This window comes from Phyllostomus discolor, chromosome 3 (assembly GCF_004126475.2).
Source record: "Phyllostomus discolor isolate MPI-MPIP mPhyDis1 chromosome 3, mPhyDis1.pri.v3, whole genome shotgun sequence".
Taxonomy (NCBI): Eukaryota; Metazoa; Chordata; class Mammalia; order Chiroptera; family Phyllostomidae; genus Phyllostomus; species Phyllostomus discolor.
The window spans coordinates 205,577,777-205,603,972 of NC_040905.2; the positions used below are offsets into that span (position 1 = coordinate 205,577,777).

At 48.7% G+C, this 26,196-nt stretch overlaps 1 protein-coding gene across 8 annotated transcripts in view; it reads right to left on the bottom strand.

Annotated features, from left to right (window-relative positions):
* Nucleotides 1-26,196, bottom strand: part of DENND1A (DENN domain containing 1A) — a 490,983-nt gene that overhangs the window by 48,678 nt on the left and 416,109 nt on the right. For all 8 annotated transcript variants that reach the window (XM_036022196.1, XM_028530073.2, XM_036022199.1 and 5 more), the window contains 6 exons: nt 15,228-15,332; nt 14,811-14,898; nt 12,883-12,923; nt 10,453-10,524; nt 9,170-9,226; nt 955-1,086 (listed from right to left, as the gene is read on the bottom strand). In XM_036022196.1, the coding sequence (XP_035878089.1) occupies nt 955-1,086; nt 9,170-9,226; nt 10,453-10,524; nt 12,883-12,923; nt 14,811-14,898; nt 15,228-15,332 (495 nt within the window). The remainder of the gene's footprint in view (nt 1-954; nt 1,087-9,169; nt 9,227-10,452; nt 10,525-12,882; nt 12,924-14,810; nt 14,899-15,227; nt 15,333-26,196) is intronic.

Below are 26,196 nucleotides of genomic sequence, written 5' to 3' on the forward strand. Positions count from 1 at the left end.
GATTTCATTAGTTCATTTCGAAACAGCTCTATGCCTGGTACATAGTGGGCACTTGATAAATGTGTTAAAAACGAAATTTGTAAATGTATGCTTCTGGTCCCTTTATGTGAAAAAATAGTAATCATATTTAAAATAAAATCATAAAGACTATTTTAATCACGCTTCATCTAATACATGGCTAAAGGATCAGGTGATTTCAGAATAAATAAGCTGGCGGGTTCTTACTACAGTCAGACCTTGCTAATGCCATTTCTTATGAACCAAGAAATCACGACTTTTGCGAATCAAGAGAGTCAATTCAAGAGAAGTAGGGGGGCGAATACAATCGTTTTCAATCGAAAATGTAATCATCCATAAGAAATGGGTAAAAAAATTTCAGTTTCTATACAGATTACAATGTTTTACTTAAGAGAAAAAAAGTCAAACAAACAGACAATTTTTCAAACGCTCAGGTCGTCGAAATAGTTGGTTAAAGAATCGGATCTCTAGAACCGCAGTGTGGGTGTTTACTCTGAGAAGCACGACTCCCGATATTGATTTTCAGGAAGTACATTAATAAAGAACTCCTAATTGATTTTTTTTAAGACTTCGCTTGTTGCCTTTTATTTGAAGGTGCAAAGAAGGGTCTGGGATGCTAAAGTGTTCTAATGAGATGCTTAGCTAACAGAGGCACCTTAAACAGAGTGCCTTGGGGTGGGGGAGGCAGCAGCTGCATTTAATGACTTCATTCAAGAATTCAGCTAGTTTATGACCAGGGCCATGCTGTCTGCTTATAATTTTTGAAAATTCACATTCAGAACATGTTTGCACCAAGTAAACATTCGAAGATGTGCAAACTCCATGGAGTTCTTTTGCCAAAGAGAGCTGAAATGGAAAAAGCCACGGCTTCATGTGCCACAACTTCTGCTGAAAAGCAAACCAACCCCAGACCAGTTAAAGGGCCAGGCTACATACCTGTCCGAAGTGGACTGTGATTGGCCTTCGGTCTTCCCGGAGCTTAGGGTCCTTGGCCTCCACCAGTGGGGACGGCGCAGTCTTTGGTAGCTGCTCTTCAAAGGTGGGGGCACAGCCATTCTCTGCGATGTCCTGCAGGGAAAAGCCAGCCAGGGGTTGGTGTCAGGGTCTTGGCACCTGCCGTGAGCAAAGGTGCTCCCTCCAACCCCAGGGCTAAGCACCAGGCCTCGGAACTCCCTCTGGGACATTCACAGCCTATTCTCCTGCTAGAGATGAAGGGGCTGGAAGGATAATGTGGCTGTTTGACCCATAAGGACTAGAGAAACCTAAACCATACACATTAAATTACAAAGACAACATAATAATTTACAATACTGGGGGGGAAAAACCTTTCATCCTTCTACTTTACAGGGCTATTTTCATTTTTATATATTCACTTGGCCACATGCAGACACTTAAAAATTACTTGCAATCACAGCTCGTGCATAATTTTACATTCTATTTTTTCCTACTGTATTATAAGCATCTCCATGGTGTTGCATAGTCATTACAATGATAATTTTAATGGATGCATAATATTTCATTAAATGGCTATACAGTAATTTAATAAACCATTCTACTACCATCAAGCATTTAGGAGGTTACTTTTACCCCTAACCACCACAGTCGTAAACACCACAATTTTTCTTTCTTTTGAATTATTTCTTTAATGGAAATCCTTAGGAATAAAATTACTAGGTCAAAAGATATAAGCATTTTTAAGGCTTTTTATTCACTCTACCAATTTGCTTTCCAATTTACACCACCGGCAGCACTGGATGCGTTAAGAGTTTCGCGGTACTCGTTAGCCTTATCGTTTAAAAAATGTATCGCTAATTTAAGAGGTGAAAAATGAGACCTCATTGTTGTTTTAATTTGCATTACTGTGATTATTTGAGACTGTGGCCATCCCTCCCACACGTGCTTACCGGGGATGGTGCTGCTTTAGAAAACAGTGTGTTCCTGCCCCATTTCTCAGCCCTAACCTTTCTGGCAGAGAGTGAAGAGACTGAAGTCTCAGGATTCTATGACTTGGAGAAAATTTAGAGTACTGAGGTAATATTTTTAAATTCAGAAATTCACATTTAATTTGTGCTTCCGATGAATGGAGTAAAATTCTAAGGAAAGGAAAAGCCCCAGTGTGCAAAAGGCAGGTCACGGCCTCTTGGGCCAGGGCTGGCAGCTGACCAGACACGGCTCTCCGGGGTGTGTGGGCGGTACCCACTTTTGCTATGAGGACTGCATGCTTTATTCAAGTCCCGAAACTGCTTCAACCCTCATTGAAGCACGGCAGAGACTAAATATACAGGTGAGATGCACTGAAAACATTCTTTTTTCTCCCAGTAAAAATAACTCATAGAAATAGTAAATATAATTTGCAATTCTTCTAATTGCAAAAATATACATTTTGATTAACAAAACACACAGCCTTAGCACTCATTAAATTCTGCATATAAGGACTTAACCATTGGGTTACTCTTAACTTCTCAGCCAAATAGAGAATGGTGGCACGTGGTGGGAAATGGTCCCTTACTGAATAATAACGCATTAGGGATGAAACATACATATGTAACATCGGTGAACTTCAGTCTCCACATCTGTAAAATGGGGATATGGTAGCTGCAAGGTATAAAGGGTCATGTAACATAAAAGTGCCTAGAGCATTAATAATGGTCTGTGTGTGGTACTCAATAACGTCAGGAATTTCTGTGTGTGTGTACCCTAAGTCAACCCTGCACACCCAGCTGCAGACTCTGTACTGCTTGGTACCAACGCAGGGGGAGGAGGACCTCTTGGTTTTGCAGGCAGGGCTTACACCCAGTGGCCCACAAGTCTCCGCCTGGCTGAGGCTCAGTGATGAGAGAGGTTGCCGACTGCCAATTGGAAATGGCTCTTTTGGAAAGGGGCTGCCCTAAGGGGCTCAGGTCAAGTAGAACAAAGAGGGGGAGGAGTTCTTTCTGTGCCAGAAAGTAACAAAGGGTTAAAGGGGCATTTTGGATCCAGTGGGTTTACTTAGACAGACATAAGAGGTTGAATAAAGCCAGCCAGTAAAAAAACAAACAAACTACTTTTGTACAGGAAAAAAGTGTGTGTGAATGACGGGCTGAAAAAAAAAAGAAAGAAACGGAGCAGTAAGGCAACAGGGTAAGACAATACTGATGATGATAAAAACTAGACGATAACTATTTTAAAAAAGGTGTGTGGTAGTTTTGGGGAAATGTCTTAGTTTAAGCTTACAGGTAAAAACACCATCTCCTAGTTTTGTTTTTCACCACCTAGCAGCTGTCTGATCTTTGCAATTCACTCAACCTCTCTGCAACCTATTTCTTATTTTGACAATGGGGAGACCACCTCCTGCTTGGGAAACTTCAAAGCCACTGGGACAATGGATTAAATGAGATGAGATGTGAGGAAGCTTTGAAAAATGTTACAATACTGTGCCAACTGAACGTTAGATCCTTATTCCTGCAAAATGGGAAGCACACCATCTAAAAAGAGCTGCCCTGTGGTGAGCGCCTCCTACTGGCAGGCGCTGCCCAGCCCCTTGACCTTCACTATCACACTTAGTTTCCACAAAAACCAAGAGGTAATAGGAATATCATGCTTTTATAGGTGGGGACACAGGGCTCAGAGAGGGCGACTTCCCCAAGGCTACACAGCTAGAAAGTGGAAGAACCTAGAGCTATGTGATTTCTGGCATTTAAACCCCGTCAACCCTAACAATAGCACAACAGAAGGTTTTCTGAGTTCAGGAGGCGCTCAGCAGGTCAGCAGCTGTGATCTTGTCAGAAGCCCCGTTTCTGACACGAGCTCGTGCTGCCACGCCTCACGGGGTCTGGGCACACACTTATCTTCTTATCCCTGTAGACTGTGAACTCCTTGGGGTTCGGGTTCTCTGCCCCAGGGCCTTGAACACAGTACCTGCTCTCCATAAATCTGTGTAAAGTTGAGTCGCACATTCGGAAGGCAAATGTGTCCAATATACAAATGTGCTTGTGTGTCAAAAAAGTAGTGCAGCACATTAATTTCATTTAGTTAGAAGACTCAGAGGTGCGAAAGGCTTCTTGCAAAGCCCCAAGGCTAGATCCCCGTCAATTTATTCACTTCTGCACTATTTCTTCTACCTGGGGAAGGACAACTGCCTCCTCCCTGGAGAGCTGAGTGTGGGAGGAGCCCCAGCCAAGAGAGGAAGAGGGCCACTGCATGGCCTTTACTGTGTCTGTTAGCAGAGGTCTTACACGGAGCAGGCACCCAGTAACAGCAAGTCTTGGGACCCACGAGGAAAGAAACTGGCCTGAGAGCTCCCTGGGAGGCTGCCAGTACAGGGTATGGGGAAAAGGCAGCAATACAAATAAAAACTCTCGTGGGAATACAAATTTGCAATTTGTATCAAAACCTTCAGAGGGGCATGTCGTTTGGCCCATCAATTTCATTTCCAGAAATTTATCCTGATGAAATAACTCCTGCAAGGTTTTATCTAATGAAGATGTTTGCCTAGAAAAAAAATTGGAACTTAATTGTCTAACAATGGGATTGATTAAGTAAGGTATCTGTGTCTCTCAGGTAAAATTTTATGTCCTTATTGAAACAGTGACATGTGGAAGAAAGTGGTCTGGGAAATGTTTAGCATATAGTAAGTGAAAAATGCAGGTTACAAAATGAGATCATTTTCTTTTTGTTTGTCTAATTTGTTGCATTTTCTCTTCAATGAACATATTTTTGTTCACAAATGGAAAAAAAATACTGACAATCACAATGTCTTTTAGAAAAGGAAAACCAAGAAGTTGACAGGAGGGATAAATCTGTTCCTTCCGAGGGTCACACAGAAGGACGACACTGGACAGAGCTGCAGGTCAGAGGCCACCACTGGGTGGCACATCTCTTCCCAGGGGCCCTGTGGCTCTGTTCAGAGCACTGGGCTCCTACAAGTTCCCATCTCTTGGTAAAGCAAAGGGGTCAGAAGATAACTCGGTTCCTATCCCTTCCCTAAGAATTTGCTGGATCAAGAATTTTGCCTGAGGTCTAATCTCTACCTGTTTGTGGAGAAGGCAGGGACGGTATCTGAGGAGTCCTTGGAGAGAGCCCCGGGAGACGCCAGGGGGCAGGAACCCGGAGGAGGAAGGGGGCTCTCAGTGGCCCTGGGTAGGAGCGGGTGGGGGCTGGACATGGAAAAAGCCGAGGATACGACTTCATGAGGCAGAGATGTGAGTAGAGTGTTCCCAGCCCAGAGGAGCTAGAAGGCACAGCCAGGTTAAGGAGGGGTGGATGACAGCTGGCCATGCCGAGGAGGAAGGTGAGACAGGTTTTAACCAGGGGAGTGACTCGGCCAGAGCTGTGTTCTAGAAAGACTTGTCTGGTGGCTGTGTGGGTGGCCAAAAGGGAGGCGGTCCCGTGCCCACCATGTTCTCGGAGTGCGCACATGGGGTGTGGGCACACTGGCTGCTTGGGGTGTGGGACATGAGAAAATGGACAGGATGGAAGCTCTGATTTACTGAGTGGCTACTAAGTGTTGCTGTTTAAACCCACTACTTCTTTTAATCCTTAGAACAATCCCGTAAAAATCTCTATTTCTCCTAGTTTATGGATGAGAAGAACTAGGTTCAGAGAGGTCAAGTAACTTACTCAAGGTCACACAGTCTCTTATACAACAGGCACGGACGCCGGCTCGTCTGCCTCAGAAGCCCAGACAGCACACCACAGTGTTGGGGGTTTAAAGAGCCCCACGGGCGTGGGGCAGAGGCCCTACCATCCCTGACTCAGATTGCTGGTTTCCGTTTCCAGATTCAGGCAGTGCCCTTCTTTTCCAGTCTGCTTCACACCTCAGCGAATGCAAATTAAAACATGAATACTGATATCAGAGTAGGACCCAAAGTTGGAATTTCTGTGACTGAGTCTGCAGCGTATCTTCCGTGCCTGGAGACCGGGAGCTGACAGCTGTGTGGCGAGGTGTGAAAACGTCTGCTCGACAGGAGTCTACCTCGACGTCCCCGCCCCACACAGGCGTACTCACTGCCTTCGGCACGCTAGGGGACACCTGGCCAGGGACGCTGACCCGACAATGAATTTGCTCCTTCTAGTCACAGAAACCAAGTCAACAAGCTCGATGAATCTTTTAACCATCAACGATTTAGAAATTTTAAAAGGGGCTGTGAAATTGGGCCCATTCGATGAGGTCATTTTGACACTTAAGAAGAAAGATAATTTTTCAGGGATTCCCCAATAGGCCAAGAGAAAAAAAAAGACACCCTTAAGTGAGTATCTTCATGCTCCCTGGAGGTGAGGAGGAGCGTATGTGCAGTCACCGCATTTAAAACAGGGCATTCCGCGGCCGGCCTTTCAGGGTGCTGCGGCTGGGCAGCCTGCCGACAGTCCCCACCCGCCAGGCGCCGTCCTCCGCAGGCCGGTCCGGCGGCAGATGCTAGGAGGGCAGCGCTCTGCGCTCCCGTTACAAAGCAATGCCACGGCAGCATCTTGGCCGTTTCTCTTCTTCCTGATTTTGAGCAAGTCAGACTTCAAAGGCGGCCAAGCTGTAGAGGAACTTGACCACCTTGCTCCATTTATCCAGAGAAATATGTTACCCATCCTTCTTTTTTGTTGTTGGGCTGAAGCAGAGCCGGTGTGGAATAAAGCCGCACTATAGTATCATGACAATTATTTGCCAGTGGTCACATGGGTACCCTAAAGCCCCTGCTTCAGATGCTTTGCAAATCGGCAGCACAAATGAACAAGGGTGGAGAAGGGGCCCTGCTCAGTCATATTAGAGATGGACCCTCCACACACCATGGTGACCTCCCTACAGGTCGGCCCCACATTTTCTATTTGCAATTCAAACCCAAGGCGAGGGCACAGAGGGCAAGACTGTGTTCTTGATTATATCTGTGAGGTCACCATTGCTATGCAGCTACAGGAGGCCAGGCGGCAACCCAGTACATTTGAAAATTGGATCTTTGTTGGGAACTGCCTCAATTTCATGGCAGAAACGAAACTCGAGATGTCTGCATTAGATGTATCGGGGAAGCCACATAGATATGTTGCCATATAAAGGGGAGGGGGGAGAAGAGGGGGATGAGAAAGCCAAGGAAATATTTCCGACTGCAGTGAGAGAGGTCAGATGAAGCCAAATCCTACATTAGCTCAAGAAAGGAAGCTGGCAGCTCTGCAGAAGACCACGTCCTGCCTGCGCCGAGCGACGCCGGAGTCCTGACTACGGAAGAGCCCGTCTGAGCACAACTGCGAAGTATCAGGTCTGGAGAGATCCGTAAGACCGAAGGGGGGAAGTGAAAATTGAAAAGGGTGCACTAATGGATCTGTCAACAGCCCGATGGTGACAAGCCACGTTTCTATAAAATGCCTTCACCATTTGTGTCACCTGAAATGCACTGACACTCTCTATAGAACATTATCTCCTGAAGTTATTCTCGAAAAGACTGGCAGGGGGAAGGGGAGAAGGGGAGGAAAGGAAATCTGCTTCAGACACTATCAAGGGAAGAAAGGGCAGGGAGGTGGCATGGAAGGAGAGAGATCTGGATCGCTTAAATGAACATTTGAACAGCAATATCAAAAACCCTGAGCATAATCAATTATTTGCAGAAATGTTACATTATCACAAAAAGGGGATTTTCTTAAAGCTCACACCTATGAGAGGGAGGCAATGGCCTGCGGAGAGCAGGTCTGGCCAGTGAGGCTCATCTGTCCTCCGCTGGAGGAGGGACCCCTTTCTTTGCTCACTTCCAATGATGGGATCTGGTCACTAGGAGGGAAATCTGGCGAGAGAACTCTCCCCTCTCCGCCACTCCATTTTATACCTGCGATCCAATTCAGTTCCATGTGACTGGGGTAGGAGATAAAAAGGTGTATTTAGGTACTTAAGGATTCCAACTGCCAGTCTCCAGCAGGGTACAGTGGACCGCAGTTAAGGTCTCTCTCGATTTACATTACAAGGTTTTTATTTCAGGACTTGAATTTAGCTGCTAAAAATTCCCTCTCAGCTGAAACGAAGAAATTAAATGCTTAGTCAGAGCAAATTATTTTGCAATTAAAAGAAAGGAATCAATTCCTTTGACCATTTCAAGTTAATTAGAGGTCTTTTCTGACTTCGTGAAATTAAAAGACTGCTTTCAATTTTTAAAAAAACTGCCAACATAGACCAGGGTTCTTATTAGAGTGGCACATTTGTGGTGAGTGGGATAATGAAGGAAATGATTCCAAACATCCTTCAGCAAACAGAACGCTTGTTTCGGGAAGGCAGTACGAAACACTGCAGTGAGCAGAGCCGAGATGCGGACGTGGATGGATCTGGAATGTAATCCTGGCTGGGCCGGGGTCAGACAGTGTAACCCATGGGCAGAGGACTTCACCTTTGAACCGTGGTCTCCCTACACACGAAATGGGAATAATACCTTGCAGGGTGATTCTAAGGGTTAAATATGAAAGCTCCTAGCCTGGACCATCCTGAGTGCTTATTGAAGGGTGGCAGCAATAGCAACAATGACGGCATTTGTATGAAAATGCCCCTTCCGTTGTATTAACCTCCCTGAACAAGGCTAGAGAATCAGGTAGCAGGACTTAGTATGTAGCCTCTATGATTCTGTACAATTTTAGTGCTGGCCCAAGAAGACAGTCAGAGCCTCTCCCTGCCCCGAAAGTGTCTCAGACATGAACTGCAGGCCCCTCAGGTTCAAAGCCACCACTGTGGGGAGAGCCTGCGTGTCCTTCTGAAACCCACCCTCTGCGCCCTGTGTCTGTGCACTGTGCATACCGGAGCCACGGCAGTCGCTTCTCTGGAGTTGCTCCAGGTCCTGGTTACGACCAGACCCAGGCCGGCTGTAGGAGGGAGTGGTGCTGAGATGGGGAGACCGAACCGATTTCTACAGACCTGGGGGCACCCTGGGACTGGTGGGAAGGGCAAGGGACAGATGGACAATAGTAACTCTGGACTTGCTTGCCTTTGTGGGTTTAAGCCAGAGTCTTAATGTTACTTGAAGACAGTTTTTTTTTTTTTTGTCTGGGAGTATTTATAACGGTGCGAAAACTCCCGGACAGCTGGCAATGCATTTTGAAGGGCGCTAACCGCGCTGTATCAACCACCCGCCATTGATCGCATCGCGCTTTCATGGCCCATGGCCGCGCGCTCCAGACACGGCACTTATACATTTTGAATAAGAACTTCAAGTACCTTTTGCTTCAAGCGGTTTTTCACCTCTTTTATTCCCATTTTTGCATGATCTTTTGCCTGCATGAAAAATTAATTTAAGTTAAGATTCCTGTTCTGTTTCCAGCAGGGACTGTGCTTGATTTCAGTCTGTGGTGAATCACCTTCTCTGATTACTATAAAAAAAAAAGGAAAAATGGGATCATCAAGTCGAAAACATAATGGCTCTGAAAACAAATACAATGTTAAAAGGTTAAAAAAAATCCCTTAAAGAGGCTACAGAGATTTTTTTTTCTGCATTTTGATGGCACAGGTTCCTACCCACCCCCGAACCCCCGCTTTCCGAAGCCCTTCCACTCTCTATAATTATTTATCTCAGCAGCCTGGTGACAGCAGCCAGTAAGAGTCAGCAGCAGCTTTTCGGGGTGCAAGATTCAGGATGTCTATCACATGTCACCAGGGCAGGGCCTCAGGGCCAATTTCCTAGTCAGGCTGAATGGCTGGACACATCACTGGGTTTCTCTAGCGCCATTTCTCAAATCTCATTTTGACAGACACCCTGGCTTTTATTCTCCATCATTTTAGACCCGTGTGGTTCTGCTGGCAGCCACCTAACCCATTAAAGCAACTACAATTTAAGCAAAGAAATAACTAATAACATTAAAAATGGAAATAAAACAAAACCACCCAGTTAAGTGGCTCAGAGTGAAATCAGCAGGCAAGAGAAACCACGAGAAACAAACACGTGAGACTTGTGAGAGGTGGAGCATCGGGAACTGACGGCTCTCCCACTTTTACTCTGCTGCACGCGTGAGTTTCACACAAAACGCGTTTTCCTGGAAGGGCAGTGATGAGAGAGGGTGAAGAATTTGGAATAAAAATTAGGGGTATCTCCCACCATAAACACTCCTCAGTAACCTGCAAGGGAGCTGCTTTATTTTGACATTGTAACGGGGACACACAGGAAAGGCTGGCTACAACACCCGAGAGACTATGCCTCCAGGTCTCAGAGGCGTGGGCACAGGGCAGCTGGCGCCTTAGCCGCCCAGCCTGCATTCGAAAAGTGAAAACCAGTAGCCTCCCATTTCTCTCTCGTGGCAACTGTAGGCAGAAACCCTTTGAGCTGAAAACATCACTGACCTGGTCATAAGATATCAACGCTGGACTAGGGCACGGGCACCGAGGGCCTTGGGAAACAGCACAGCAGCCCGTGAGTCGCCTCTGTGTGCCGGACCAGGACTATCTGAGAGTCTCGGCGTGCTACAGAACAGAGCTGTTTGGGTCCTGAGACCAAGACCAGTACTTACAAACTTATAGACGGTCTTCATGGCCGGGTTTGCTTTCGTCTTCACAGTATTCAGAATGGCTCCACTTCCTTTCTATAATAAAAACGTCAATTAGCAATTTGGACTGAAGATATAGTAGGCCAACACCAACAAAGACCTCGTCTCTTTAATCAAGTTAAGCAACACTTCAAGAGTGTGTAATTTAATTAGAGAAATAGGCCTGGATGGTAACTGGTCCCAGGCAATTAGTGATGGCCACGGCAGAATCACTGTGGGTGCAGGGGGCAGGCTGGCTGGAGACGGGGATGGTGATAATGAGCTGAGGGGGACCGCAGGCTCAGTACTTTGCTTGGCACCTGTCCACTGGCCGGAAGGAAAGCTCATCACAGGCTCTCTGAGGCAAAGGTTTCCCCACAATAATCTTTGACTTCTTGAGATAGTCTAGTGGCCGTGGACAGCATTAAGATACATTTCACAACAATGGACTCTATGGCTAATACCAAACGGGGGCCTGATAAACCAGGATTGTCTGGCTACTCTGGAAATAGGCTACCCTCAGCCACGTACCTTCCTCTGCTCACCCTGTGTTATTTTCTAATCACACTGGTAGGCTGCCTTCCTTAACATCTATATCTTGAGAAAGGAAAAGAATGAATAGCCATAAATGTTAATCATGGCTTTAGTACAAATCCAACATGCTGATTTCTTGGTTCCGTTTCTTTAGGAGAGAGAGGAGGGGAAGAGGAGGAGGAGGGGAGGGAAAGCTTTCCCAGCACACACAGGAGGCAATGAATGGGTGTGAGGCACACAGGCCCAGGTACTGTGAGGGCTCAGCGAGGGGATACCCCACACCAGGCTCTGCGAGTACTAAGCACAGGACAGCTGGTCTCTGCCTTCAAAGACCTCAGTGAGGGGGGGCACACCAGGGTACCTACAACCTAAGGCGATGAGAGAGGTACTAGCTGGGTGCACAGGAGTGTGGAGGAGGCTCATCATTTGGAAGATCGAAGACAGCTTTAGAGGGTGAAACATTTGGCCTGGTCCACGAAGGATGAGCAGGAGTTCATGTGGGGGACAGGAAGGATAAGAACACGCTCAGGATAGGAAACAGCACAGCAGAAGCGCAGAAGCGCAGAAGCTGAAAGCCACGGTGCATCTGTGAGTACCGAGCAGTCAGAGGGGCATGGGAGGGGTGGCAAGCGGGGCCGAGGCCAGACGGGGTCGGCTCACGGAGGGCCAGGGTGAGGAGCCTACACTCGAGGATTTTTAATCAAGCGGATCACATAATCAGATCTGTAGTGCTTTCGAAAGACAATTCCAACTGATTTGAGCAGAGAGAGAGACTGGGTCCAGTGGATATATGAAAGAATGAGATATAATAATGTAGTTATTGGGATTAACTTCTAGTAAAACTTTTGGTGACTGTCCATATTAGAAATCTTGAGTTTTAATTAAAAACATTACAGCTTAACCTAGAAAGCATTCTATGTTGCAGGACAATATGAAATTTTCACCTCCTCATTTATTCCGTGCTGCTTTCCAGAATTACTCAGTATTCAATTTCAATGGTCCTTTGGAATAGTAAACTCTCTTTATCAATCAATCAACAAGTCCTTATTGCTTGTCTATGATTTGCCAAGTGCCCTGTTTGGCCATACCAGGAGAACAAAAGAAGCCTTTCACCGAGGAATTGCTTTCTCTTGGCCAACTGCAGCCACTTCCAAGGGACCCCGCCTTGGCAGCAGCGCGCTTGGCCCGCAGCAGGGGGAGAACACTCATCACATTATGCTGCAGTTGCCTGTTTACGTGCCTGCCTCCCGAACAAGCTGGGGGGCTCCCCAGGAGCAGGCCCTGTGTCTGTGCCCCACTGTCCCCCGGCTCCGGTACGGCGCCAGGCACACACGCCTTCAGTGCCCACTCACTGATAAAGCTGTGTGAGAGAGAAGGGTAAGAATCTGAACTCTTTCGTGGCTCCTGGAGCCCTGAGCACCTGGCTTCTAACACAACGAGAGACTGTTCACAACAACGGTGAGGGGAGGGAAACGTCTCCCGGTGACGAGTCCTCCGTCGTCCCGGGAGCCTTGGCTGTGAAAAACACTGCAGAGCAGCAAGAGGGACATATTTTTGGTTTTCCCATGAAAATTTCCCAATTGCACTGGCCCTGGAAACAGACACGCAGAAATGTTCTAAGATGATGACACCCATCTGACACGCCTTGGCCACTGTCCTGGGATGAGGAAGCTTCTCCTGGCGCTCCTCACCCTCGCTGAGAGACGGCTTTGGACAGTCTCACCCTGCCAGTCTCCACCTGGCTTTACAAACAAAAGCTGTCTTCAGCTGACAGAAAGGAGTGCCCCAGGCTGGATGACAGCCCTGTGGGTGGCCGGGAAACGCAGGGCTGCCAGGAGGCTCAGGAGGGGCCCAGGTGGCTCGGAGAGGGTGCACACTTACCCGGACTGTGGAGAGCCACTGGTGGTACAGTTTGTCGCTGCCTGGGGGGAAAGGAGGCAGAGAAGCTGTCATTCAAAGCAGTGTGTGTGCTCAGGGCTTCCCCAGTTGCTTTTAGCACGCAGGCCTTCAAAACCCGGAGAACACGGAGGCTCCCATGCCCCCAGCCCTGAAGGAGGCAGCAGCCAGTTGCCGCCACAGGTTTTCTTTCCCAAACAGGGATCTGTTATCACGAGTGCCCGGAGTACAAACCACAGTCTTCCTCATTGCATACTGGAGAGGGGCAGATGCCTGAGCTCTGTGCCTATTCTCGGCACCGCCCGCCCTCTGCCACTCTGTCCTGTGCTACCGTCCTATAGGACCTTCTGTTCCAGCCTCGAGGAACTGCCCGGGGCTCTCTGACTATGCACCCTCGTGGTCCTCCATTCCTCATAAATGCTCTTCCCCTTGCCTGGCCACTATTCCCTACTCTGTTCCCTGCTCTCCCCGCTCAGTTCATACGACCACCAGCTCAGATGTCATTTCCACCATAAGCTTCCTCCGTCCGAACAGCCCTCTATAACAGGGAACACTCATTCAGAAGCCCGTTTTCTCTGGAGCCCTGTGAGCCACCCCAGGGCAGGAAACAGGGGACACACACAGCTGGACACACTTTCAGCATTCAACGCCCCTGAGTAGTGACCCGGAAAGAAAAAGGAGGTGCTATTGGGGAATTCTTTCATTGTATCTGGTGGGATAAGGAGGTCTTATCAGTAAACAGCTTTTCTAGACATTCTGAATGACTTGATTTAGTTTAGCAACATGCAAAGTCCATCTTCTCGGATCAAATATTCAGCTGTCAGAACTACTCAGACCTGCCTCATATGTGAAGCTCTCCCATTACACAGTAAGAACTCAGAGCTCCATTCTAATTGCACAAAAACCTGGTTCCGCTCCTTTTCCTGCACTGATTTTATGTGCCTTTGTCTTTAATTATGCAACTCTTTCCCCTACCAGTCTAAACGCTCCCCGAGGGCAGAACTGGGTCCTCCATTTCCTACCCTACAGGGCTCCGGACATAGCAGGAGCTGGGAAAGTGCTCGCCGAGGATCCAAGGTGCCCGCGGGACCGCGCGCTGGTTTCACTGATGATGCCCTCCCTGCAGCACGGGCCAGATGGGCCTGCGAAAGAGGCTTTGCAGGAGACACTTTGCCTGGCTCTGTGAGTGTATGGGTGGCCAGCTGGGTCATCAGCACAGTCCACCCCAGACACATGCCCAGCCATAAGAGGAGGCCAGCAGTATGATTATTATTATCTTGCTCTTAGTTTTTACTTTGCTCTCGAAGACTGAGGCTTGGAGATACCTCTCTGGCCCTCAGATGCCTCCTCCGGAGCGTGAGAGGATGATCCCTTGAGTTCTGAAGGCGTGTAGAGACCGGGCACTCTGCATTGCTTTTCAGGTTCTAAGGGCACATTTGCTGAGCAGCGAACCTGTGCCAGGGTCTGCCCCGGGCGGGGGACTGACTGCACAAACCCCTCCCCGTGGGCTCTGATTTAATGGTAACAGGAACCCTGTGAGGCGGGCTCTGTGCTCTCAGCGCACAGATAGAAACGCTTCAGCTGAAAGAGCTGAAGTGGCTGGACCGGGTTCGTGTCCTGACCTGACGCCTGTGGGCTTTCCACTGCACCAAGCCCGCTGCTGTGTTTTGAACTAGACTCCCCCATCCTGGGGACGCACCTGACGCCAGCACAGAGGATTCCAGATGGGCCAACGTGCACCTCCGTAGAAAATGAAGAGGAATTCCTCAAACACTGCAGGGCCAGGGTTGAAATCACTTTCTCCGTAACCCCCGTGAAGGAAACAAGCAGTCACTGCCGCTCCTTGCCAAACACACCCTGATCCCACACAACAGCCCCCAGCATTTCAGAAAGGAAAATGAAACGCTTCTCACCAGCATACTCGCCCATGTTGATCTCCTCTTCAAAAACATCACTGAAACCTTCGCCAGAATTGAGAAGGTCTAATCTACCATCAATAAACTACGGAGAGAAAGAACAGAAACATAACAGTGTGCACAAACAAACATGACGGAACACCGTTCAGCTGGCACCTCCACATGTGACCAAAGAACCACCATGTTTGCCCAGACAGGAAAGGGCCCTGGGAACTGTGAGTTTCTGAAATTGGGCTGCAGGGTAACGGCAACCTATAAAACCACACGGCATATCCACAAGGGTCTGCCTGGGTGCCGAGCACCCAGTCCCCTCCCCACCCAGTCCCCTGCCTGCAGCCTCCGTGCTCAGTGAGGCCAGTGGCAGAAAGCCCCGTCGGGGATCCCGACGCCGGCCACGCTAGGGAGGCTGGGCACCTGTTTGAAGAGCTGCAGCTGTGTGGCATTCTGCAGGAACTGCCTCATGGCTCCAGAGCGATAGTGGGACACGAAAGCTTCCTCACAGAAGGTGATTGGCTCCCCCTGGGAAAGAAAGGGAGAAGGCGAGAGGATGGTTAGAGGCACGGAGTACAAGGGGTCAGTTCTTAAACTCGACTAGGCGGTACTTCTACATCAGCTAATTAGATTAATTAGATCCTCCTCTACCTGGTGAAGTGGCTATTATCGTTGATGGCATTCTAGTCTCTGGGTGAGGAAGCTGTGTCAGAGAGTAAGTCATTCCTCAAAGTCAGGGCTGGTAGGAGGCAGAGCGGGAACCAAAGGCTGGACGCTACCCCCACCCCCTTCCATATCCCAACAGCAAGTCAGTGGATGGGCCCTCCAGTGGGAGCACCTCTCTTCAGATAGCACCTGGAGCAGAAGGAGACCTGCCATACGAAATGCCAGCTGCCCTGGTGGGTGCCGTGGGTGGCGGCTGGGCTCTCCCTGCTTGGTCTCCCCTCCCCCTCCCCCCGACTCCCTGCGCCTTAGCAATCCCTAAGGCACCAGCTGTAGAACACGATTTGAAAACCATTTACCCAGTGATCTTAACCAATAGCAAATGAGAATTTTAGAAGAATTATTTATACAAAAAGCAGGGATGATCAAAAATAAAATTTACCATCCAGTCAATCTTCTGCTTATGCTCAAAAGAAGTTCGCTTTTACCAAACTGCATTTTATGAGTCAAAAAAATGACACCCTAAGCTTCAAAAACATGCCATCGTGTAGTCAACACCTCCATCCTTCTTTGAAGGCATCGGAGTGCTCATCTGCACAGACAAGTCTTTAATTTTAATGGTGTATTCTTAATTCTGAAAGATCAGACTTTTATATCTTGAACTGAATTAAAGGTACCCCTCGCTTTGCAGACTTGGTAGCAAATAGAGATGTTTGAAGCTCCACTTTTATCCTGTTTTAATGAGTTACATAAGTGTTAAATTTACTGTCTAGCTGCTGTAAATTCCAAGAGTTCCTCCTGCTTAAATTTAGCCAATATTAGCCCAGCAACTGGGCAGACTTATTGAACAAGGGCAGCAAGATGACCCAAAAACGTGAGGGTGAGGGGGAATAATTATTTTTATACTGCTATACCCCCAATTTTATAAAGGATACAAGGCAGCTTACACGAACACACAGAACAAAGAAAAAAAGCAGAGCTGGAATAGATATAAATATAGACAATGTCATTATTTGGGAAAAGAGTACCTAGATATGCAGGGTCTATATGAGTTCTAAAATTGTTACAAAATTAGCTCTGAGCTTCCTGCTTGTTGAAGGAAGAAGGGAAAAATGCAGATTTTATATCGTCTCTGAGGGAAAAAAGTATACCAATTCCTTAAGGAAAAGACAGAGTTCCAATGCCACTTTACATTGTCTAAGAGTGGAAAAAAGCACCAGTTCCCGAGAGAAGAGACAGAGTTTTCAGGCCATTTATTAGCTGGCATGACTTTACACCGTCCTTGCTAGAGATCAGCTGGTGATAACCAACAGAAGCCCAGCAGAATGCCATTCCCATGGCCTGAAGCCTGGCTCCTCACCCTTGGGACCAGAGCAGGACAACTAGGTCTCCAGGTGATCTCCATGTGCACAGTGCCACTCAACACTGAATGACTCCTAACAAGTCCCGTCAGCTCAGACATCTTTTGTGAGCTCCAAACCCATGTCACCCCCCACCCCGGGACGGCCTACTGGCACTTCAAACTCAGAATGGCCTAACCTCTCCATGTGAGTACACCCCACATCTGTTTTACTTTTTAATTTTTCTTTTAATTGGTGAGAGAGACAGAGAGACACTGATTTGTTGTTCCACCTGTTTCTGCATTCACTGGTTGGTGCTTGTATGTGCCCTGGCCAAGGGTCAAACCCATGACCTTGGTGTAGTGGGACGATGCTCTAACCAGCTGAGCTACCCAGCCAGGGCTCCTTCTTTCTTATCATCATCCACTGCTGCCCACAGCAGACCCATGAGACTCCCCAGCCCTTCCCATTTTACCAGTGAAGTGTCTCTGCTCTGTCCCTGCTCTCTGTGCCCTGACTCTGCCTGCGGTGTGGGGCTTTAACCCTGTGCCCCTTTTCCATTTCATTCCTCCCAGGACCTCTGACTCTTCAGGCAGAAGTGATTTCCAAAATGCCAACTGCAGCATGTCACTGTTCTACTCAAGAATTTTGTTGAAAAGATTATATTTGACTACTCAATTACTGTTTGCTTCTTCCACTAGATTATATGCTTCATGTGGGCAGGAATGGTACCTGTTTTGCTCAACACTATACGCCCAGACACCTGTGTGTCACATATATGGGGTCCTGGGTGGGAGAGGAAGAAAAAGTCCTAGGTCTTTGGCTGAGCAAACAAACCTGTCCTAAGTGGACCCTTGCTTTGTTTTCCAGAGTCCTGTGTCCTTTTCCGCTGCTTTTCCATGTACCTTATGCCCCAAATGCACTTCTGAATCACATGTCATATTCTTTACCACTTTCTTTCTTGCTTTCGCTAGTTCTATTCCTTCTATCTGCATGTCCTTCTCGGAGGCACAGATCTTTTGCTACAGCCATTCATGCCTGCTTGATGCTCCCACAGTGCCTTATGCAGCCCTGGGTGCTGGGTGATGTGCACAGGTGTCCCCTGTGATCCGGAGCTTGAGAGGGCACAGGTCCTGCTGGGCTCATCTCTACAGTCCCTGGGAACAGTGCAGAGCCCAGCCCCCAGGGATGTGGGTTAGAGGACTGCAGAATGCACTTGATTCTGGTTCCCGCCACAGGAGCCCTGTGGTCCTGGTGGTGCTGAGACACCACTTGTCTGACGGGAAAGGAGTTCTCCGAGCACAATGCCAGGTGAGTGACACTTGTGTCCGGGGAATTTAGAGCTGCTCCGAGGAAACACTCATTCAGTTGTTAGCATTCGCTCCCGGAGCTTTGAGCAAGCACTGCTGTGAAGAAGTCTGCTGAGGAACCAATGAATTTAAGAGAGTTTGCAACCAGATTTGGAGGTGAGGGTAGCCTGAGGCAGGGTTTAGCTGCAGGAGAGCAGAAAGAATCTCATCTTCAGGGAGACATGGACGTTTTGGGCCTGTTGTCTTCTTACAGGGTCAGACCTCTGTGTCATCAAAACAGACAAGGGGACAAGGGGACAGGGGTATGATGCAAGGCTCGGGGGAAGTGTGACAATGGAGACTTCTCTGCAAGGAGCTTGAAGAACGGTGTCAGCAGGGTCGGTTGACATGGAGACAGATACTAGCACTCGGTGCAGTGCGGCTGGGATGGGTGGGCAGCAACACGTCCACAGGAGTCAGAAGAGGGAAAGGCTGGTCCTCCCAGAGTAGCAGGTTGGGGACTGTGACAAGTGGGCACAGGACAGCAGTGCCCAGAAGGGTAAATAGGAGTCAGGTGAGCAAATCCCACCCATTCCGGGCATTGTTCTGTCCCAATCCTGCTGAAAGGCAGTGACACTGTCTCACGGGGTCCTGGATAAGGTCTGTATGGCGGCAGGCAAAGAGGCCTCATTTCTCTGGAGCTACTCACCTTCTAAAAACATGACAGCAAGTAACTTTCACCTAATCTTTACAGAGTAACTGAGGCACAGTAGCCTGCCAAGGTCACATAACCCCTAGTGGCAGAACTGGGATTTTTGTACCCTAGTGGCCTCCAAAGCCTGGCTGCCACCATCATGCACACAGCCCAAGGTAGACTCGGATTTCTCGGACCTTGGTTCTGTTTGCCCTCAAATACCCGCTGGAGAGCATGAGAGATCTTTTGGAAAGTGGAACCCCTCAGGTTCTCCTGCAGGGCACTCAGAACACCAGCCACTCACTCAGAGACGAACAGCCCCCGGGAGTAGGCGAGCCCGTATGAAGGATCTTTCTGCTACAGGACCGACTCCAGGATGCCAACGCCACGTACGCCGGCATGTCCAGCCTTTCCTGCCACTGAAGTGGCCGCCCCACTCCACTCTCCGCAGTGGAGAGGAGTAAGGCAAGGTGTCTTGTTAATTCCCTCCTTTGTAAGAAGTGCTGATTCAGTTCTCCTGTTAGGCTGATTAAACCAATTGTCTTCTTAGGTGACCCTCTAGGAGCGGGGCCCCCGGCTGATGGTGACATTAATTCAGGGAAGCCAGGACGTGAGCATTCACGCTTAGATCGCATTAGGAGAGTGTTCTATCCCCGACCCCGAGGACAGTTAAACACAGCTGCTTAACCCTGTCGAGGACTTTGTTACAAAAAGACAAGATTTACTCTTGGATTATCTTCTTGACATATGGAATCAATGGAAAATTCCATTATGAATGAGTCAATCTTTATTAACAGGTGAAGTTAAAGTTGATGATTCCAAAGTGTTTATTTTTATTTTTTATTTGTATTTCCAGAAATAAATGGATTTTACTCATAGCACTGTGCGTACTGGCATAAAAAATAAAATCTCCCATCAGATTCTTCAGCAGCAACTTTCCTTGATCGCTGATCCACACTTAAACTATTCAATTCTTATTTTCCTCCACAAATTTAATTTTTGTCGACATTTTATGTGCACACTGAATCTAAGGGGAAAAAAGTGTCCTCTCTTTATGGACCTTGCTTAAAAAAGAAAGCTAACTTTGGAAGATTCATCCACTGAACATTTAGCAAACACCTGCTACGTGCCTGTGCTGTGCCCTCTGCCAGGGAGTCCTGCCACCCCTGCTTTCTCAGGACGTCAAGGATACACGTGGGGACTGCTGCCCGGGGCCGCTCCCCTAGCACCACCCCCCTTGGGCTGGCTTAGGCGCCCCTGCTCTGGGTCCCCCGACCCCTGCGCACATCCCACTACAGCACTGACTGCCACTGACTACACTGCCCGGCTGCCCGGCAGTACCCTCACTTCTCTGAGTGATACTAACAATCCAGTGAGAGGTGGCGAGTGGATGAAGGTATGGATGGTACAAGAATGGCACAGTGTTATCTTCATGGCAGCATTACTCACAACAGCCAAAAGGGGGAGGCAACCCAAGTGTCCACACGTGAATGGATAAACAAACTACACATACAATGAAATATTTTTCAGCACATACCACAATATAGACGAACCTTAAGACATCACGCTAAGTGTAATAAGCCAGCCACAAAAGGACAAACACTGTCTGATTCCACTAGAGCGAGAGGAGTCAAACTGATAGAGAGGATGGTGGCCGCCAGGGGCTGGAGGGAGGGAGAACGGGGAGCTGCTGTTTCATGGGCACAGGGTCTCAGTTTTGCAAGACGACGGCAGCTCTGGAGATGGGTGTGATGACAACTGCACCGCAATGCAAATGGACTCAGTGCCACTGAGCTGTACACTTAGAAATGGTTGAAGCAGCAAATTTTATGTTATGTATATTGTTCCATCGTTAATTTTTTCTTTAAATCTAAAAAAATAAAAGAATGACAGAAAGCTTAAAATCGTGAAAGCTGAGCAATGGGTACATGGCAGTTCATTTATTTTGTAAGAATCTGACACTTTTTCCCTGGCCAGGTAGCTGAGTTCGTTGGCACATCATCCCGATACGCCAAGGTTGTGGGTTCAATCTCTGGTCAGGGCACACACAAGAGGCAACCAGTGAATTCACAGATAAGTGGAATAACAGTTCAATGTTTCTCTTTTGCTCTCAAATCAATAAATAAAAAATTTTTTTAAAATGAAATTTTTCTATAAGTCAAAAAGAAAAGCTCCTGCTACCAAGGAACCCTGCCTAATTCAGGGGACAGTACCGCACAGCGTGCCACCTGGCAGGGCAGAGGGCTGCCTCTGTTATATTTGGTAAGGGCATCTTTAAGAAACTTAAAACATTTTTTTTAAAAGTTTGATGCATTTAAGGTACACAACACGGTGGAGAGAGAACAAGTCTTGGTGTCAAAAGACCAGCACTGGCCCTGGCCTCCGACTACACGTGACCGCACTAGTTCTGTGACCCTCAGGTGCCTTGTCTCCCCTCGTCTGTGACAATTAGTCAGTGCTGGCCCGCCTCACAGAATTGCTTGGAAGATTAGACAGATTACCACAAATAGATCTTTCACATATATTTTCCACAAATAGCCATTTTCTTGAGGGCAGAGATTGGGTTTTACCAGGGCTGGCAACATAATTTGGGGAACCACTGCAAAACGAATAAGCAGGAAAAAAGGGCTGTTAAGTATAAATTGCCATACTCAAACACCAAAAGCTTTTTTTCCTTTCATGTCTCTTTCTAGACCTATCACGGTGTTTAAAAAATTTACTATTTAATGTCATTCTATGTAAAGAAAAATAAAATTTTAAATTATTAGCATGAATCTTACTGTTCAAGTTTATATTGTGCAATGCCAGTTTTAAATGCTAACATATGTGGAGTCATATTTTGTAACGCACGCATGCATGTGTACTCGTTCTTACCAGACAGTGGGAATGCTGCATGAACCTAACTACTGTTACTTCAGTTCCTGACTTACACATTCTACCTTTGCCTCGCTGAGGAGAAAGGACAAGGAACCGTGGTTGCTCCACCTTTTCCTTCCCGTCCATGTCATCATTTTCACGGTAAGTGATTGGCTAGTACAAGGAAGTAACATGAATAGGAACTACGACAGGTTTCTGTGGTCATTCATGTGTCCTAGAACACCACTGTCTTCCTTCAGCGTGAAAGCAAGTCTGGTCTCATGCAAAGTGAGCCTCATGGGGCTGCCGGTGCCCCACCTCCTCAGACAGCAGCACGTCTGCCCTGGAAGCATGCTGGTCTTGCTGACCTCCCTCTCACTGTGGGTGCATGGGAACTCTGTGCCACGGGGCATCGAGAAGCTACACTGAGATGACACAACTCCGAGGAGGATGCGCATTTTCACGCATCTCCTCTGTGCATGCACGAGCTTCACGGTCCCATCAGACCTCATTCACCAAATACAGGTTCAAAGGTAAACTTGTAAGACTTTCAAAATGTAACAGCAGAGTATTACACGGAGCGCAGGGCCCCGTGACTGCACAGGTCTCGCACTTCTTTTCTCCCTGTCCCTTCGCAGGTTGAAAACGCGAGAGCGGCTCTGGCACTTGGTTGGTTGCCGTCTGACTAGGCAGCAAACAGCAGCTTCAGACAAGTTTCTGGATCGATGGAAGTGGAGTTTCTAAACTCTTAAGCATGACCCCCAAGGCTCTTTGTGACCTTCCAGAGTGTCGACGCCCCTTAACCTCTTCACGCACTCTCACCCCTCCAGCTTCTTTTTCCATGCTTCCTCTTTGCGAAAACCTTACCTGATGCCTTCAATGTCCCTGTATGTCGTTCCTCCTCGATGTCCCTACATCAGTACCTCTGCCCAGCCAACTGGCAGCTCCCGGAGGGCAGGCTCTGACCCGCTCTCAGTGGCTGGCGAGCAGTGTGTGTCACCTGAGCCACTTCAGGAAGAGAGAGACGGGGCAGCGGGTCACACAGAGCTGGGCTGCGGTCCCACTGCTCCTGTGTGCGAGCGACTGCACCTCTCACATCCTGTAACGTGGGGAACTACCATCTCAGAGAACTGCTGGGAGCTAAACGGGAATGAACTAGATGGAGTGGTTGGTAGTGCTCGACCTTGGCCATGCACTGGAATCTCCACGGGGCACTTTTAAAGTCCCCAGTGCCAGGTAGTTTCTAAAACACCCCCAGATGATTCCAATGTAGTTAAGTATGAGAACCACTGGTGTAGGTAGAGGTGACTAGCGTGGTGCCTACACCAATCAATATTCATTTTTTTAAAAATTTAAGGAAATAGAATAAAGCAGCCAGGGAATCTGGCCCCATTTATCACCAGCAGTCTCAACCTGGTTGCATTGTGTTCAAATACCTCCAAATTCCTAATGAAACACTCAAGTCTTCGGCTAAAGGGCAGCACAGCCAAGAACCTTGCTCCTGAGTATGAAGGGTGCATCTGCAGCCCCCCGGGGCAGACAACACTGCCCCACTGGCCTCGTGGAAACCTCCCCGAGCCTCCCGCTTGGGCCTCAGCACCACTCCCAGAACCGAGCCTGAAGGCCTGCTCCTCACAGGGCCAGCGGCGATGGCTGCCAAGGAACCAGGGTAAATTCTAGCCAACACAGAAAAGGCTTAGTGTGGTGTCTGACATAGAGAATGCCAGACCCTTACTGGAAGGCAGAGTGGGGGCAGCAGGATTAGATTATAGCAACTCCAGGTCAGCCAGGAGCGGCAGGAGTTTAGCGAGAAGGGACTGGGTCAGCTGAGCACTTGCTTTGGCCCAGCCTGCACCCCATGCTCACCAAACCCTCACCAGAACTTGATGTTCATACACGTCTCCTGCTTTGTAGGTGAGGAAAGGAGCCCCACACAGGTGAAGTGCTTTGTGTAAGGTCCCAGAGCTGGTGGGTCTGAACGACCCCCAAGTCCAAGCAAGCTTCCCCAGCCCCAGAGGTGTACGCATACACTCGAGGGCGCCAGGGTGGACTTGGAAAGGTGGTTGCTGCACAGCTACAGTCAGATGGTCCTGGCTGGGCTGGACCACACCATGTTTTGGGATGCCAAGACCAAGACCGCCTTCGGAACCGTCTGTGTGCTAGCCCAGGCACGCCAGGGACAGGCTCCCAGCCTGGGCCCCTGTCACTATAATAAGTCCTAAACAAGGAATCAATGTGTTATTGTGAAGCTGGCTTGCTGTTCGGATGACATAAGTCAGGGGAAACGTGGGTGCCTGACAAAAGCTACTCTGACGATTTGCAGGGGCAGGGACAGCCGGCTGACAGTATTTGCCCATTCTGGCCAGCTGCTCCGGTATTGACAGAAGACCCCACGCACACTTGCTAGATTACAGTAAAGACATTCAAATCACAGGCGCATCGGCCCACGCCTGGGCTCCTCTGTGCCAGCAGCCCCTTCCTTTTGCATTAACCGAGACACACGGGGAGAAGTCAGGAAATTCTGATTAGTGCAGGAATGGCAGATGAGCGGAGAGGCCTGTGGAAGCCGAGGAGACAATGAAGTGGGCCTTCATGCATACTAGCTTAAGATTTTCTTTCCATAAGAAATGCAGATGGGAGTCGGCTCTACAGGGAACGCAGGTGCAGTGATTAAAAACAGCTACTGCTTACTGAGCACTGGCTCCGTGCTAGGTGGTTTTACATGCATTATCTCACTCGGTCTTCAGGGCAACCCCGAGGCCGGTGTTGTTAGCATCTCCATTTTACAGACAGAGAAACTGAGGCTCAGAAAGGTGAAGTCCACCTGCTCAAGGCTGCAGAGCTGGTCAATGTCAGAGCCAGTTTGCAGCAGAATCTGCCTGGCCCTGAGGCTCATGCAACACAATGATTTTTTCTCCTTGATTAAGAAAAATGATAAATGGGTAGTATGTGATAAACAGGTGGCAGTATTGGCTGCCACCAGGGCTGCTGTAGCAATCCAAAGCGATGGATCCTAAGGCTGTGATGAAGGGAGTGGACTTTGGAGAAACGAGTGTGAGCTGGGCCCCACCGCTCGCTTGCAGAAGCCATCTCACCTATTGGAACCCCGTTTTCTCACTGATATGCTTGGAAAAGTGAGCCCTACCTCATGCTGTAAGCATTCAGTGCCACCAAGGGGCAGCGGCTGGCACAGGGGTGCCGACACAGGCAAGCTGGGGGCCACCCTGTGCTGCAGCACAGCGACAGCTCGCTCCCCAGGATGGAAACCACACAAACTCGCAGAGATCTCAACACCAAACACCCCCCAGGCAGCCACCTTGGCTGCCCCTGTTGGCCTCGCTATCACTGAGAGCCAGACTGTGGGCTCTGACACAATGACCGTTGTATTCTAAAGTCCCAAGAAAGGATGTGACTAGGGACGAGGAATGCAGCTTCCTGGGAGTGAGGAGAAGATAATCCGAGAGAGCATATTAAAGAGAGGGTGGGGTTTGAGGGCCTGGTGGACGCCTGGGAAAACGTAAATCAGCCTGAGGAGCATGCAGCAGGAGTAGCAACAACATCAGCTGCAGCAATGGGAGTGTGGGACTCAAGGCCAGAGGACATGGAGATAAAACCGGAAGCACAAGTAAGTCTGGAGAGAGGAAAAGTCACAACCCTCTAAGTGAGGAGATGGATAGACCTCACTACAGACACACTGCCCACCAGTCCTTAGAGACACGGCCCCTGGGGGTCCCTCCGCAGCACTGTCCACACACTGAATGAACCTGCTCACGTACTGATCCACCTATGCGTGACCACCTCTTCCTGCATGTCACTCGTTCAGGGCCAATCTCCAGCGCCTGGATGAGGCTTGGTGCCCAGGAGGCAAGTCAAAACACCCGACTTGGCCTTGATTCCTTTTCCTTGTCTAGGCCTCAGTTTCTTCATCTATAAAATGGGAAGGTGCTGAGCTAGAAAATCTTGAAGGTGCTTTCTACTGCGAACACAGGCTGGTTCTAGATGCAGAAAGGACTGTCTTTAGGAGGCCTCCCATAGCTCCTCCCAGAGAAAGGCACCCCCATAAACAGCCCTGGGTGCAGAGTTGGGAACAGAGGATGAACCGGTGTGGGGATGACAGCACTTACTGTGTCTGGAATGTGGGGCGTCCTCTGTGGCTGTCTCTTCAGTCACACAATGCGGGAGACACTTCCTACCTCACAAGGCGACATGGGGGTCAACGGGATTCAGGTAAGTGCTTAGCTCAGGGACTGACTGCTAGAGAAGCTAAAAAGAGTATCTGTCTTCTACCCCAAACGACAGTAGTCCTCTTTCAGGGACTGAGTTCCGGCAGCCCTGTTCAGGGCACGTGATATGCACTGCCTGCCCGGGACACGTGTTGCATCAGGGGAGCCAAGACCGTGACTCAGAGACAGGAGAAACAGGGGTGTTACCTACTTCAGATCGAGAGGTACGAACTGACACAGTGTTTGCAAGGGGCCGGTACTGAGTGGCACACACCGGCTGCTCAGTGCAGGTTACTGTCCTAAAAGCTCTTTCAGGTGTCCCTTGAA